The 15,380-nt window shown below is 41.8% G+C and overlaps 1 protein-coding gene across 1 annotated transcript in view; it reads right to left on the reverse strand.

Moving 5' to 3' along the window:
• LOC122993367 (complement component C8 beta chain-like) overlaps positions 1 to 15,380 on the reverse strand; it is a 50,976-nt gene that overhangs the window by 6,989 nt on the left and 28,607 nt on the right. Inside the window, exons 4-13 of the mRNA XM_044367494.1 lie at positions 14,377 to 14,475; positions 12,347 to 12,478; positions 11,592 to 11,711; positions 11,073 to 11,111; positions 9,804 to 9,869; positions 8,551 to 8,610; positions 6,531 to 6,578; positions 6,196 to 6,304; positions 4,511 to 5,161; positions 3,450 to 3,577 (exon numbers count right to left, since the gene is read on the reverse strand). Of these exons, the coding sequence (XP_044223429.1) occupies positions 3,450 to 3,577; positions 4,511 to 5,161; positions 6,196 to 6,304; positions 6,531 to 6,578; positions 8,551 to 8,610; positions 9,804 to 9,869; positions 11,073 to 11,111; positions 11,592 to 11,711; positions 12,347 to 12,478; positions 14,377 to 14,475 (1,452 nt within the window). The remainder of the gene's footprint in view (positions 1 to 3,449; positions 3,578 to 4,510; positions 5,162 to 6,195; positions 6,305 to 6,530; positions 6,579 to 8,550; positions 8,611 to 9,803; positions 9,870 to 11,072; positions 11,112 to 11,591; positions 11,712 to 12,346; positions 12,479 to 14,376; positions 14,476 to 15,380) is intronic.

Here is a 15,380-nt window from a genome sequence, read left to right on the forward strand (position 1 = left end):
AAATAACAAAATACATTTACTCCAATATTGTGCTTTGGTACAATTTTGAGGTACTCTCTATTTTCACTTTAGGCTACTTTATACTTTCACAGTACAGTTCAGAGGAACATATTGCAGTTTTTAACGAACCACATTTAATTGACAGCTGGAGTTTCTATCTAATTATTGTGATTTATAAAGATTATATATAAAGAACATAAAAACACACCTTTTATGAGTTAATAAACAAGCTTATAAAATACAATGAATTGTTCAACATTAAACCGGTGGTTCCCAATCTTTTTGGGTTGTGAAAAATGCAGATGAAGACATATTTCCCTTCTAAACTTAAAAAAAAATGAGTCTTGAAGAGATCAAATAATCCAACATTTCACAAAAAAGGTAAAGACTAGAGAAAAGTCCAAAGCATGAGTACAGATTTGTGTAGCAGAAGTGTGTTTTTTCATCTTTCCTACCCCATTGATCATCCCACAACCCCTCAGATTTATTTTGTGACTATTTGGAGGGGCCCAACCCCTAGGGTGGGAACCACTGGACTAATCTACCTTACTGCATGAGTACTTTAAGTACATCCTGCTGATAATACTTCTGTATTCTGTAAGATTTTGAATGCAAGACTTACTTGTAATGGAGTATTTTTATATTGTTATACTTTTTCTTTTACTTACAGTTTATAAAGGATCTAAGTATTTCTTCCACCACTGAAGAACAGTACATAATTTTTAGGGCCCAGACCAACAGTATTTAAAAAGCACTGTGTTACTCTTCATGTGATTAAGTAATATTATCAACACTGATCACATGACCATTATTGACTACATGCAGGATTTATGTGAGGAGAGCAACCTCTGTTGGCTGCTCTCATTGTCTTAGTACATTATGAGACAGATGCTGGTGTACAACAATACTATCAGGTCAACCATGAAATGAAAACCAAAGAGAAAGGTGGGAATCACATGATATTTTATTTGTGACTGAACAGTGGCATGGGTACAGTGTATGGGGAAGTCATAGACGTACAAAAGTCCTTTTTTCTCTTTTTAATCACAATTCTTGATTCCATAAATAAAATTTACAAAATATTTTGGACTATTTCTTATTTTTCTTACACGAGCAGGGGTACAGTTACCATTGTATTGTAAGTCTAGCAGTTAATAGTGATATCTCTATTGATCATCATATAAAGTTGCCTTTCTTTTGACCATTTGGATTCAGTGGAGCTGAAATGGAGCCGAAGTGGAGCCAACCTACAATATTCCCAAATGTAGAGTATCAAAAAAACAACAAAAAAACCCCAAAGAGATGCAGGAAAATCTGCCTTCTATGTACTAGAAAAATGTCTGTAACCTTTTAGAGGAGGCCTGTGGATTTACTGTATGTCACTCTTTTTTCAAGTGTAGGACCCTTTTATTTCTTTCATCTCCCAAGTTCAAAATGAGTGAGACAGGTACAGCAGGCTTTATTTTGAATGACCATGTAACACTGATTCACAGTTCATATCTCACCAACCAAACAGAAACAAAGACATTTTCAGAAAAAAAAAATGGCAGCAAAAGCGAAACAAACATCCAGACGTCAAAAATGAAGGTGCTGGTAGGGCATTGCTTGAGAGAAACACAGGTAGTTGGCATTCAAGAGGCAGAGAGCTATCTTATGGCACAAAGGCTCAGGTATGGGGACTGGGAAGATTCTTATTTACAAAATAGATGTTTGGCAAATTTGATTTCAACATTGATGCCTCAAAGTCATCTTGATGTCTCTAATGACTTGGTTTCATCAACTAAGAATTCACAGCTTATAAAATAAGAAAAAGAAAATCATCTTTTTTTGATTTGTGTCAGACCTAGAAGGAAGCTGCAGAGAACAGTTTTGCTCACAGCTGAGTCCGCTGAATCCACATTAAGTCTGTTCATGCAAATGGACGAATTGGTTGAGCAACACTATGAGAACATTTGGCAAATCCGTCTGCTGTGCACAGTCTTTGCTGGTGGCAGTCGACAGGGTGAGTGAAGGTCAACCACATAGGACGCTGCTCCTCTTGAAAGTTTCAAAAAATAATTTGCATCATCAATGTCACCATGGCCTTTTAACTCATCCTCGCAGATATAAACGCATTAATCCATCGCAGGAGGGTGCAATCACCTCCTGCTGTAGGGTTTTTCGGGCAAAGATCAAAGGTCACTTCCTGGTTGAAAGGTTTATTTGATTGGACGATAAAGCCAAAGTCTGGTTGTCATGCTGAGGAGTACAGTACAGTGTGTGTGGCCTCTGGAGGAAAGCAGATCCTGGGATAGCCAGCCTATTAAGAGAACTGCCAAAATATCCTTTAAAGGTTGAAAAAACAGAACAAGTCTGTGTAATCCAGCTTTGAGAGATGCTGCTGTTCATAGTCACTCATCTCTCTCTTTTTCTCTTTCTCATGAGCTTCTGTTTTGGCCTCGAGAGCTTCCATCTCCTAAAAGACAAGAGGCAACATTTTCAAATCACTCAATGCAGTTATAAATCTGACCACTAGGTGGCAACATTGTGCCTTTCCTTACTCATAAGGCGGTGATCTTTGGTTTGGATGATGCAGAGAGGTATAATGACAGAAACATTGAACTAAACCAAGGCTCTTTTCCAGTTGGCAGGGAACCACTCATCCACAAGGAAAAATAGAAACACTGACAAATGAAAATATAAAGCTAATAAAAGAACACAAAACGCCAAAAAATGAGAGGGGGGGGGGGGGGGGGGTAGTTGGACATTGTGATATGCATAAACAAATATCTCTTGAATGAGGGAGATGAAAAGAGCAGGGGATGAAAGACATGAAAAGCCACAATATAAAGGCAGTCCATAGATAACTCAAGTAAATCAGAGGGGAGGGAATGATGATATACCCACTCGGCGTCTGTTGTTCTCTAGCTGTCTTCCTGTGGACAGGTCTGATCCTGCGGGGGATCAGGAGCTTCACTGGGCACTGGAGAGACCGACCTTGCAACAACAGAGCCCTGAAAAAGAGAGAAGTGGTTGTTGAATTTCTCTCTCTCAAGACCACATAGTTATCAAAATCTTCCCCCTCTCCAGTTGGTAAGGATTTGCTAGACGTGCACCCCTTTTCTCACGTTTCCCAGCAAAACATCGGCTGAACATTTAGGAAAATTACAACAACTTTAATTACCCAGAAACATAATTTTACCTTCTTATATATGATCTAATCAAGACATTTAAATCATCTTTGACCTTTAATTCTTAATTGATTTGACATTTTTCTGAAAATAAGGTGAAATCAATCCCATTTGGCCACATTAATCACATGACATTCTCCTCAGCGTGATTACATGCAATGCAGTTGAGAACAGATCATCGTCATGACAATAATAGATTATAGCATCACGCCAGTCAGTTGCTACATCAAATCCATGAATCTTATTGACAGGGATGTAACCCTTGGGGGTGGTGCTCACCGATTGTTCCTCCGTGGCGTTGCTGGAGTTGCCCTCTGGGTCTACAGGGGAGTGATCTGTCGGGGGGTCACTGGCCTGGGAGGGGGGGCAGTCTGAAGAAGAGCTCTGCTGTGGGGCTGGAGTGGAGGCTGCAAAGTGACAATAGCCAACTTGCATTTTTCACAGAAAGAGGACATGCAGTAGAATTTCAACTTTGTTTTATACCATTCTCCAAAATGTGAAATGTTTACTGTTTAATGCTAATCTGTTCTGTGAATATATTTTAGCACCACACTACTAACATGCTTAACCTATACTGAGAGGTAATGGATTCAAATCTTTATCATATGACCTTTACTACATGTCACCCCGTCTCTTTCTTTTCCATTATACCTAACATCCTATATTCTGTGTACTATCAAATAAAGCACAACTCTTTTTGCCTTCCCAAAGGTCAATGGAGTTTTTGTGAGATACAAGGCTGTACTTTGGCACAATGGTGCTTTGAGCTAAATGCTCACAATAACAAAGCTAACATGCTGATGATGCAGGTAGAATTTTCAGTATCATAGTTCAGCATGTTGCATGCTAATATTTGCTAATTACCACTAAACACAAAATACAGCTGAGGCTGATGGGAATGTCATAAGTTGAGATGAGAGGAAAAGTCATTAGAAGACACTGTCTGGGACCCATGAATGACTGTACAAAATTTTGAGCCAATCCATTTAGTAGATATTTCACTTGATGAGTGAAAAATTTGACCAGCTCTTGGCATTAAGTCATTATGATTCATCCTCTGGGCAACATGGATATCTGTAAAACATTTCATGGCAATGGCTCAGTAGCTGAGATATTTCAGTCTAGACCAAAGTAGTGGATCAACCTGACAAATTTTCATTCATAGAGTGATTGCCGCCAGCATGGCTGACAAAAATTGATCGGCTGAGATTTGAGATTTTAAAGTGCTATTTTCTTTTCACAGAGAGCTGTGCAGATGTTGGTTTAGTCAGCAGTAGTAATAATAGTAATAACAATAGTAATAATAATAATGTAGAAGGACAATAATTAAGAACACTTACGAGATTCAGTAGACGGTGACGTGGATGTACCTGGGCTCAAGGTCATCCGAGAGAGATCAAGGTCACTACAGCTCCCTTCCTCTTCCTGGGTCGCAGCAGCTGAAGGTGGCATCAGCTGACTGCAGGCCAGTGTGTCTGGTACACTCATGAGGCCTGGAGTCCCACACCTGCTCACCGCTGCTGACGCAACACCAGATCCCACACCTGCTGCTGCTCCAGCCCCTGATGTAGAGGGGCCCTCGCCTGCGTCTGAGTCCAAGCCAAGGCCTTCTTTGCTCAGGCTCAGCTGCCGCTGAAGCAGGGCGGGGTCGGCCGTGTGCTGGGGGCTGGTGATGGCCGAGGATGGGGCTGATAGGTCGCAGGCTTGGGGGCACATGGTGGTAATGGGTACCAGGCCTTGGAGCATGGCAGCTGGGATGGCATGGCCCCCCACGCCCACAGTCTGGGCCGGCATATAGGCTGCCATGGCTGCCCACTGCTGCTGAGTGGCTGGGAAAATGTTGGCCTGGCTCCAGATGACCGGCTGACCACCGGGGAGGACCTGAGCCACCTGGAGGGGCCCCTGCACGGGGAAGGCTAGAGTCTGAGCCTGGGCAGGAAACGGCTGCTGCGCCCACTGGGCTGCCTGCACTGGGCCCATGGTCATATAACCTGGAGAAGGAAGGAAATTATTAAAGGATATTAAGGCAGGAAAAGGAAGTGAAGATCATTATTATAATTTCTTCTCCTGTAATTACAATTTCAATACATTGATTTTCAAAATTACAGCATGGTCCTATATTAATGTTGCTGTTTTGCAGTCCTTGTGTAACAGTGAGAGCTATTTAATGTTGAACATTATAGCAAAAAGATTCTCCAGCTTGTGTAGTCTTGTACTCAACTGAGACATATAATATGTATTATTATCAGTGTCTGTTCCTTCAGTTAAAAGACCACAATAACAGTGTTGCATGGTTTAGCCCATTAGCTACAAATGTAGTTTCCAGAGCACAGGTTTTGGAAATGGACCGTTTCAGAGTGTTCTACTCTTATACATACAGTATATTATATTACTGGACTGTTATTAGTCATGCATTAACATGTAAGGGGCATTTTAAGGTTGAGACTAGTCAAGAGGCTATTGCTAACTATTTTATGCTATTGGGTACTTCTGTAAAAATGCATCATATTTTATTTATCTTATTTATTGTGATAATAATAATAGTATTGTAGTAATAATAATATAAATAATAATATAGCCTTTTTCAATGCACTCAAAGATGCTTTACAAATGATGGCACCATATGGTTCATCTTAAGCAGGTTTCAAGTCATTGCGAGTTGATTTTCATTTTGTTGTGAAATGAATGTAAAACAATGACAACCTAAATATAAAATACTGCAAATTGTAATTAATTGACAATGGTAAATGGGTAAATCCTGTCAGTGTTTTTGTTAAAATATGAAAAAACCAACAAAATGGTCCTTTAGGAAACATCACTGTACAGTGTCTCTGTGGCTCCTAACATAATCACATTGCTGCTCAGTATGTGGTTCTTATAAAAACAGAGATAAATCCACATCCTGCCAAATCTTTGCAAGGCTTTTCACAAACTAAACATCAAAGAAAGACATTCCCACTGGCGTTTGTTCTCTTTTATGTAGTGTATTGTGAAAGAGATACAGCATCTCGGTCTGGGTAGCTACCTGACGGCACAGAGGTGGGGCTGAAGGGGGCGTACATCTCAGCAGGATTGTGTTGCTGCTGGCGGCTGCTCCTGCTCGGGTCCAGTGTGTTGGCAGGTGATGGGGGCATCTGGGAGGAAAAGCGCACATGCAAACACACGCGCACACACACACACAGATGTCACCACTATCAAAGTCACCTAAAAGTCACTTCGCAGCACATTAATCTGCAGTACTGTCAGATATTCAGGTAATTCCTTCCCCTGCCACCCAACCTAATATTATTGCAATTTTTCCAACTGGTATAAACTCCACAAACTTAAAAGGAGGTTTTGCTTTTGTGCGGCAGTACTCACCGAGGGAGGAGTGGACATGTCTCCGAAAAGATCAAAGTGGTTGATATTCTGTGAATTGAACCAAGGAAGAGAGAGCACAAGGCACAGTGATACATCGTGACAATGAGATTTGCACCGTCATGAAACCTTGAGTTCATCTCCACATAGGCTATGGTGGTGGCATGGGTGGGTAGGTGGGGGAGTGAAATCTATTCACAAAGGCAGTTGTGCTGTGGATGGCAAGAAACAACTATCCCCTCGTTTCACTATCAGAAAATGGATCTAAAATGAATCTTTCATGGCTCTCTATAATTGAGTGGGGAAAAGGCTATTCAGTCCCATAAAACAGACTCTGATTAGATATTCTTATGTCTGCCAATCAAGAGGGCCCCGTGAGAGCCTGGGCTGCTTTATCATGCTGATTCGACTCTGTGAGCAGATCTATGCACAGAGGAGTGTGTTTATTTCGCCGAATGAATGAATACATGAGGGAAGAAACTCCTGGAACCACCCGACCGAGACAATGAGGTCACCTCACCCTATAGGCAGATGTGACCCCTGCTCTAGTCCTCTCTGTCCTCCACTCACACTACTTAAAGGAGAGGGGACGCGGCTATGGAAGACACTATGGAATGGCTAAGTTGCATGAAATGTCTCTTGGGCCATGCACAAGCAGACAATGAATCACCACAAAAGCACAAAAACACACAGGATTTGCATGCTATAAATAAACAAATGCACACACAAACACAACATATTCCAAAAAAAGAAAGGAAAGGGTAGAAATCACAGCAATCAGTGTTGCTGCTAACATGGCGCTTATGTCCTCCTTGAATAAGCCGGGACATAACGGATCTCACAGTTTGCACGGCACTTTGTAACCATTGAGGGGTGCAGAATGAGTCAGAATTTGGAAAAAAAGGTAAACATTGTACACAGAGGTCTCTCCCTGCAGACACTGACACACATCAGGGGAGCTCTAGGCTCTCAAAAAGCTCCAACTGAATGAACAGACAAGCAGTAACACTTAGAGATATGGAAGCGCTGCTACTTATACTGGCATGGGCTGTTTGGGTGAGATAGCGAGGGGGCCAGGACAGTTTATCTGCTTGATATGCCGAGCAACAAGCACACAAACAGCGAAGAGAGAGAAGCACTTTGCTAGGGCTGTTTTCAAAAGTTGCGTGGAAATTTTCCCCGGGTGAATGTTTGGTGAAATAGGCTTGAATAAATGTTTTTATAAGCGATCTGGGAGACGTAATAGTGTGGTCACTGCATGGTGGTGAAGAACTCATAAAACCTACCAGGATGAAATGAAATATATTTTGTGTTTTGATGAAACTGGGAGGGGAGGGGGGGGGGGGATCAAAAAAATGCCTTTTGTGCTGTTTTCTAATCAAATCAATTCACTGTAGAAAATGTATTGCTATTCATTGAAGTACAGCATTTATGAATGTTTGGTGGCCCTGATTGGATGTAGCCGTGACTACACTGCATGCAGCTCAACCCAACACCCACCCCACCTACAAACCTCTCGTCCTCATCCTCTGAGGAAGATGGAACAGCCACCCCTGTATTTATTCATCCAGTCCACTGTACAAGACAAATGGGACCAACAAACAAACAGACTCACAACCGATTTTGTCTCAAACCATCTGGTCCCGACATGCGTCAGATTCTGCACAGGATTGGATTTTGGATACAAAGCCTGCCTCGCTAATGTTCTGTGAAATTGCTGACATGTCTGACTTTGGTTGACCAATCAATTAGTCTTATCTCTTCAAGCAGGTTAGGCATGACCAATGTAGCTTTGTTTCATCATCATCATCAAAGAAAGTGGATGCAGAAACAGACCTCCGTCTGACTTGTCCTTGGCTTGGGAAAATGCATTTTAGAGCCTGTATGTTGGGACGCATAACTATTAGATATTGTAAATGGACACTGTCAAAGGGGACTTAAGACACTTCCTTCAAGAGGATATTAAAGAGAGGTTTGCAAGTAGAAGAGTAAAGAAACAAATAATAAAAATAAAAACACCTACAGTCATGAAATGGCGTTTTGGGACATCATAGATCCCTTCCTTCTGCTGACTGGTTGGGACCTGCATTGGATTGGAGGTCGAGTAAGTAACAGAGCAACACCTTTTTTCTTTTCTGTTTTCTTTTTTTTTAACAGGCTAGGTATTTTATAACAGGATCTTACAAGACCTGAAACATGTCTATTAAAATAGGAAAAAAAACACTACCCTACACTCTACACACTACACTCACTACATCAATTTCGATTTTTTTTCAAGATGTAATTTTATCTTTTAGAGCAATGGGATTATGCAAATTCTACAGTTGAGCTGTTGAATCAATTCTACTTAAATCAATATTGATTGCAAACAATGCTTGAGGATGCTGTGTGCTGATTCTATGAGTATTAAGAAAGCCTATTGTTATTCTGCAACAGTGTGTCTCAACTGGTTCGTCTGACAACAAGAAAATACCTCAGAAAACCCTGTCCCTCTTTGCATGTTTCTTTCACATTTATCCGAACTATCTGTTGCTTTTAACCTTGCTGCCTGTTTCTCTATCACTCCCTCAACTGGTTAACTTTCAGTTACGTTTTCCCCAAGTCTATTGATCTTGTTTCACTCTGAGATCAAATGGCATGGCAAGTGATTAATCTCTCTCTCTGCATCTTTCATCTTCAGAGGAACGCAAGATACAGAGAGGCAAAAAGAGGAGGAGGAGGAGGAGAGAGAGGGAGAGAGAAAGGGAGGGAGGGGGGGGATAGGATTAAACCATACGACAGGTCCCTGGAGTCCTAGCTGGTCCTTCAAATGGTCTAAAATCAAAAAGGTCAAAGTGTTGGACATCTAAAAGGAGCCCAGAATACAGGCTTTGGGTGAGCTATACAGATTAAACAACTGACCTTGACTCCGCTGCAGCTGTTTCAGAAGCTAAATGAGGCGTTGTCTTCAACATAAAGCCTCTTCATTGCCTTTTTATTTTGACATTTCTAAAATGAACTGAACCCTTTTACTGTAATACATCTCACAGCTGCATTTGGTTCTTTTCTGAATGGCTTTTCATCTTCAGTCTCAGTAAAACAAAAGCCTTTTAACACCTGATCTAAACCTGAATCTGAAGAAATGTCTTGGTTTTGATTATCTCAACAAGCAATTTGCATTTGTACCTTCATTATAAAAAAGGTGCTATAAAGTTATGTTGTTAGTACTGTTTCTATTATCATCTACCACAGGATATGAAGAGGGAGAAGAAAAGGGGGCGATGCTTGTCTTTGTACCTGATACACGCTCTCCTCTGACTGGGGGCCACGGAGGGGTTCGTGTCCAGCCTCAAACACTATGTACTACAGAATAGAAGTAGTGGGCAAGGCGTAGAGATGCAGAGAATAATGAGATGGGAAGACAGACAGAAAGGTTGGCATGTAAAATACAGCGAGGGAGTGATACATGACGAGAATAAATGAAAGCACAAGGGGGAGTGAAGATGCCGTCAAGTGGGGAGTGAGATGAGATCAGGGATGTAAAGGGTGTAAAAAAAAAAAATGGGGCATGGGAAAGAGGAATGGGGAGATGAAGAGAGAAAGAAAAAGAGTGAGGTGGAAAGAGGAAAGAGCACAAGTATAATAGGTCAGGCAGTAGTTCAAGGCAATGCGGAGGTCTTAGCTAGAGGTCTCCCTTCAACAGCAATGTGATGCTCCACCTCTTTGAGAGAAAATAGACCCGTAGGTCAGAAAAATGTGCTTGAGATCCAAGATAGAAGTCTCATCAGTAAGTATCTCCTCAAAGGTTGACGTAAATAAATAACTTTGTGGATCTCAAATTAAAAGAACAGTGCGCCATTTTGGGAAATATACTTACATGTTTTCTTGAGTTAGATGAGGAGATCGATACAAGTGGTTTCGATCCTCTCATCCTCTTTCGAAAAAAAGCGAAGGAGCGAATTTCCTAAAATGTCGCACTTTTTCTTAAAGATTCTGGCCGCAGTCTGGAGTTTTGTCAACCAACATCAACATAATTGAAAGCTACAAATGGGAATGACTTTATGCAAACACACTTCAAGAGCAAAGAACAGAGGTGATTTTGGGAGGTGGTTGGACGTATCACTGAACATAGCATTCAGAGTAAGAGTTAGTGTTGTCTGTATTCAGTGTGAGCAAACACAGAGAAAAAAAGAAATCATGTTCAGCCAAATAAATGCACAGGGCAAAAAGGAGGGTAACAACCAGTCAGGGGTGCATGTCTTTGGAAGAAATCAGAACATTGACACAGATCAACTTAAAAAATATGGTTTTACAACACTGCACTGGCAAATGGGAGTTGAATGGTTGAACAAAACTGTCCACTAGGATGGTCTGCTGTGTATTACTGGGATGGTGGAATATTATGAATCATTAATTCAAGCAGATCAGTGACTGGAGAAGATATTTAAATTGAGGATTAAGTAATTTCTGATTCCCAGATGTGAGAGTGAAAACAGCACCAGTGAAGCTAGATATGCGTCAAGGTAAGCAGTGTTGTGTTCCTGCTCTGTGTGCCTACAGACCTACCTGATAAACTGGATCGTCCACTTCGTCCTCCAGGATGGTCTGTGCAGTGGCAGAAGGCAGATGACATGTTTTGTTTTTCATCAGTAAAACAATGCAGCCGAATTAACAGTCTCATTAGAAAATAAACGTAGGAAGAACAGAATGCAGAACAAAAAATATATATATATATATATTCATCTCAGTCTGTCTTGCTCTGCAAGCAAGTAATTACAGACTGACAGCGTGCGAAACAGTGATTTGGTATATCACAGACACATAGATTTCCTGTCACACATGTCAGACTCCAGCGAAAAACATGTTGCACTTCCATTATATTTAGATATTCAGATGTAAATCAATGTTGCAGACAAACACAGTCTGCAACGCACTTCAGAGGGAGCTTGAAAGTGTTAAGATTTCTGTTGTGTGAATGAATTGCTGGCTGAGTTATTATGTGTGATCTCGCCTCTGAATGGGAAAGACAGCAGCAAAAGAGAGAGAGAAAAAAAAAGCAGCAACTGGCGTCCAAGAGTGTCCTACCTGGTAGACTGCCTGCTCACACTGTTTGTCTTTCTGGGCCTTCTTCTCCATCTCCTCTCGCTGTTTAATGTCGTAGATGAGCGTGAAGAGGTCACGCAGGTCAATGATGAGAGGCTCCGCCTGAATGAGAGTAATGGAAAGAGAAGGAAGAAGAAAGAGAGGATGTGGCACATTAAGGAATGGGATTAAAAAGAGGAGAGAAGGGTATATGGAGGCATTAGAGGAAGAGGGGAAAAGAGATTGGAGGAAAGAAGGGATGGAGTACAGCAATGAGATGCAGAATGGCATTTAAGTTTAAGTTTCTTCTTGTCAAACAGTTTCCAAGGTCAAAACCTTTTCATCTGATCAAAAATGGTTTCTAAATTTATAAGTCCCATATCGCAAATTGCAAGTTATGTACAATTAGCTTTAGCTGTTTTCCTTGATTAGATAAAATTTTGACAACATTTTTTAAAATTATTTACAATAAATATGCCAGGCAATCCTTGCATAGGCACACAGCTTGAATGTGTAATTGTTAAGTCTATGAATGACTTTGTCTCAGCAATGCACAGTAAAAGAACATCATTACTTACAGTATATAAACAGTATTACTGTTCAAATTGTGTGGTCAGCACTCAGAGATTAGAAAAGACTTGTGTTTCGACATGAAATTGACTTATGCAGGCTTGTGACTCATCGGAGGTGCCCTCAAGGACTTGAGACTTGACTCGGACTTTCCTGAAAACATTTTAAAAGAGTAGAAAAATACTCACCGACTGCGCGGTCTTGATGGCCACAAACCTGTGGTGGCCCTCCTTCCCGCAGACATAGCCAAAGGCCCGGTGGTCCCTGGTGTCCTTGGCAATGTAGCTGATTTCATGGACTGAGTGGTGATGCAGGAGCACCTAGATGGCAGAGACAGAGATAGTGATATAGAAACTTGCCACACCTACATTCTACATTATCTCTTCCTCCGCTTAAAGATGCAAAAACATTTCTTGTTTTATTTGAAAGCCTTTTTTATATAATGTTTTACAATAACTGCTGTATTGCAGTACAGCAGACAACCAGCACATCGTGAGCGGAAAAGTATCCTACAGTGAGAGGAGAGATTCAAAGGTGATGAAATCTCAATTTCACTGTTATATTATAGTTACAATAGAACTGGTACTCTGTCATAAAGGATACAATATAATTCAGTAGCAAAACGTTTGTTTTGTGCTTGATTTGGGTGACAGACATCTCTTAGTCCTTACTTTGATACCAAAAGGGTTTGAGATGCTTTGAATTCGATGACTGAGTAACACCAAATTAGTGAGCAGGAGACAATCTACTGTATGATGTATTCACAACATTGCTGACTGATGGACAGCTCTGAAACATCAGCCAAAAAATAGAAACCCTCAAAACTCAGAAAACATAAACACGCACCCATATATAGACACTGAGAGTAATTCAGCTGTCATTCAGGCACACCCACCTGCCTCCCCGCTATTAGCAGAGATAAGCTTAGACGCCGGGGAGGAGCTTTCATCTGAATATTAGCCAATATTATACGCATTCAGCGGGGAGCATCACTAGTAACGCCTGAGATTAATGTAAAATACAAAACTAATATGACTAGTCTATCCAACTCAGCAGAGAATCATGTCAGCTTTACATAAAGTATTTCCATTTAAACGCCTGCTGACGCTGCCTGCACTGGAGTGTTCCCCATTTCCACCATAATAACTCAAGAGGGATATTAAGTGTGGAGTGTTATTTACTGCCAGTAATCAGTAAATAAAATGAAGAGCATTAGGGGGCATGATTTCCAAAACAACAAATGAGCTTGTCAAAGCTTGTGAGCTGGTTCATGGTGGCGGGAGGCTTAATGTTCGTTTTCATTACAGACGAAAATCACGCCACTATCACCACAAGTCATATTGAATACAGATATTATCAAAGATGGGTGTTTTTTTTTTGAGTGGGGGGGGGGAATACACGGTTGGTGGTGGGAGTGGGGGTCGGCAGCCACGGGACAAACGCTGTTGCATAATTATCAGTTTAGCACTAACGACAGCTGAGGTGGAGCCGCGGTGTAATTAGCATTAGCGGCAATGATCATTAAGGGGTGGAACTGAGTGCTAATTATCGGTTAGCGCTGATGAGCAGAGTGGGCCTATCTAGCCAACGCTACGCCCCAGGACGGGGGAGAGCCGAGCCCCTCGATCATCCTGTAATGGAACAGCAGGCCTCTGAGTCCGCCAGGGGGATGGAAGCCAGGATGGAGACGGAAACAGCCTGTCTCATAACATCACCATAACATTGCTCACTGTGCTATCATTAGCAGGCAGACAGGGCCTGAGTGATCTTAAGTAGGTCCTGCAGCATACCCCTACTCTTACTGGGGTATATGTTAAACCAGTTTACTCAGGGTCAAATATCAAATGCAAGACCTGCAATGCTGTCAAGTTCAATTTTTATGAGCTACAGGGCAAACTGTCCTATGGGGAGCATGTTACTGCTTTTTTCATTGATATTCGAAGAAAAATTAAAATTTTGGTACATGCAATGATGAAAATGGTTTTATGTCAGCATAACCTTGTGAATCATCTTTCTTCTGTGCAGGTATTGCGGTTGTAGTAATATGTCAACCGTGCCAGCAAGGCTTACAAGATGGCGGCCCTGGCAGCCGTTGTGAACTGAACCGTGCGAGCGTCTGCCCTCTGGATGTCCTATACTGTAGGTTCACAGTACAGCAGCTGGCAGAGGCCTCACGGTGCAGCTCCGCCATGGGCCCACTCGCTGACATGATACTCACCCCTGATCTTTCACAGTAAATCTTGATCCCGCCGAAAGAGACCGTCAAGAAGACTCTCTGCTTATGCTCCCCTTTGGAACGTGCCGAGGAAGCCATTCCCTGCAGGAGATAAAAGGAAACGACATGAGGAGATGAAAGGATATGAGCTCAGCATGAAAGACAGTGAGCCTTCTTCTCTTCCGACTCAGGTGAGTGTGACAGTGGGAGATGGAGGGGGGATTGGGCGGGGAGATTGAAGGGAAAGATTGGGGGGGGTAGGGTGACAGGAGTTACATAAGGTGTGATAGGACAGAATGTTCTTTCATCTGCCTTTTCTTGAAGCTTCAGTCTCAGAGGAATTCGCATGTCGCCTCGTGCAGCAAGTCATATTATTATTACCGCCTTTTCTTTCCAAGCGCCTTTTTTTCCTCTCGCTTTTCTTGAAGTAGGTCTACTGCACTTCAACGTGACATACACAAGTGCTAGCTAACAACAATGAGGTGAGATTTGCTGACAGAATGGATCGCGCTGCTGACCGACCAGCTCGCTCCTGCAACTCCACATACTGCTGACTGAACAACCAATCTGGCCTTTGAAGTCTGTTTTTTCCCATGGATCTCGGCAGCTCCCTTTTCTTATATTCTCAACTCTAATAAAGGAAACAATTAACATCTCTGCCGTCTTCCATTTGACACGACCTGTGTGCCTGACATGTCTTTCATAGAACAAAGCCTGTCAGAGAAGAGAAGGAAGAAGAAGAGGAAAGAGGGGAGGAGATAAGAGGAGAGGAAATACCTGCCAGCTGTGCTGAATATGTCTGACAAAACTGCAGGCCCAGTTATGTTGACAAGTGGTCGACCTCTTCCAAACATCAGACCCCATCCACCCCAGATTTCTTCCCTTAAAGCTTAGCTGATATTTAAAACCCAGGCCATTATGAGTTGCATTAATAACCATCAGTCTCTGCTTCTGCTGAAAAATATCCATCCATCCTTACATACATAAAATAGAGGGAGGGGTAGAGA

Source organism: Thunnus albacares, chromosome 12, assembly GCF_914725855.1.
Source record: "Thunnus albacares chromosome 12, fThuAlb1.1, whole genome shotgun sequence".
Lineage (NCBI taxonomy): Eukaryota > Metazoa > Chordata > Actinopteri > Scombriformes > Scombridae > Thunnus > Thunnus albacares.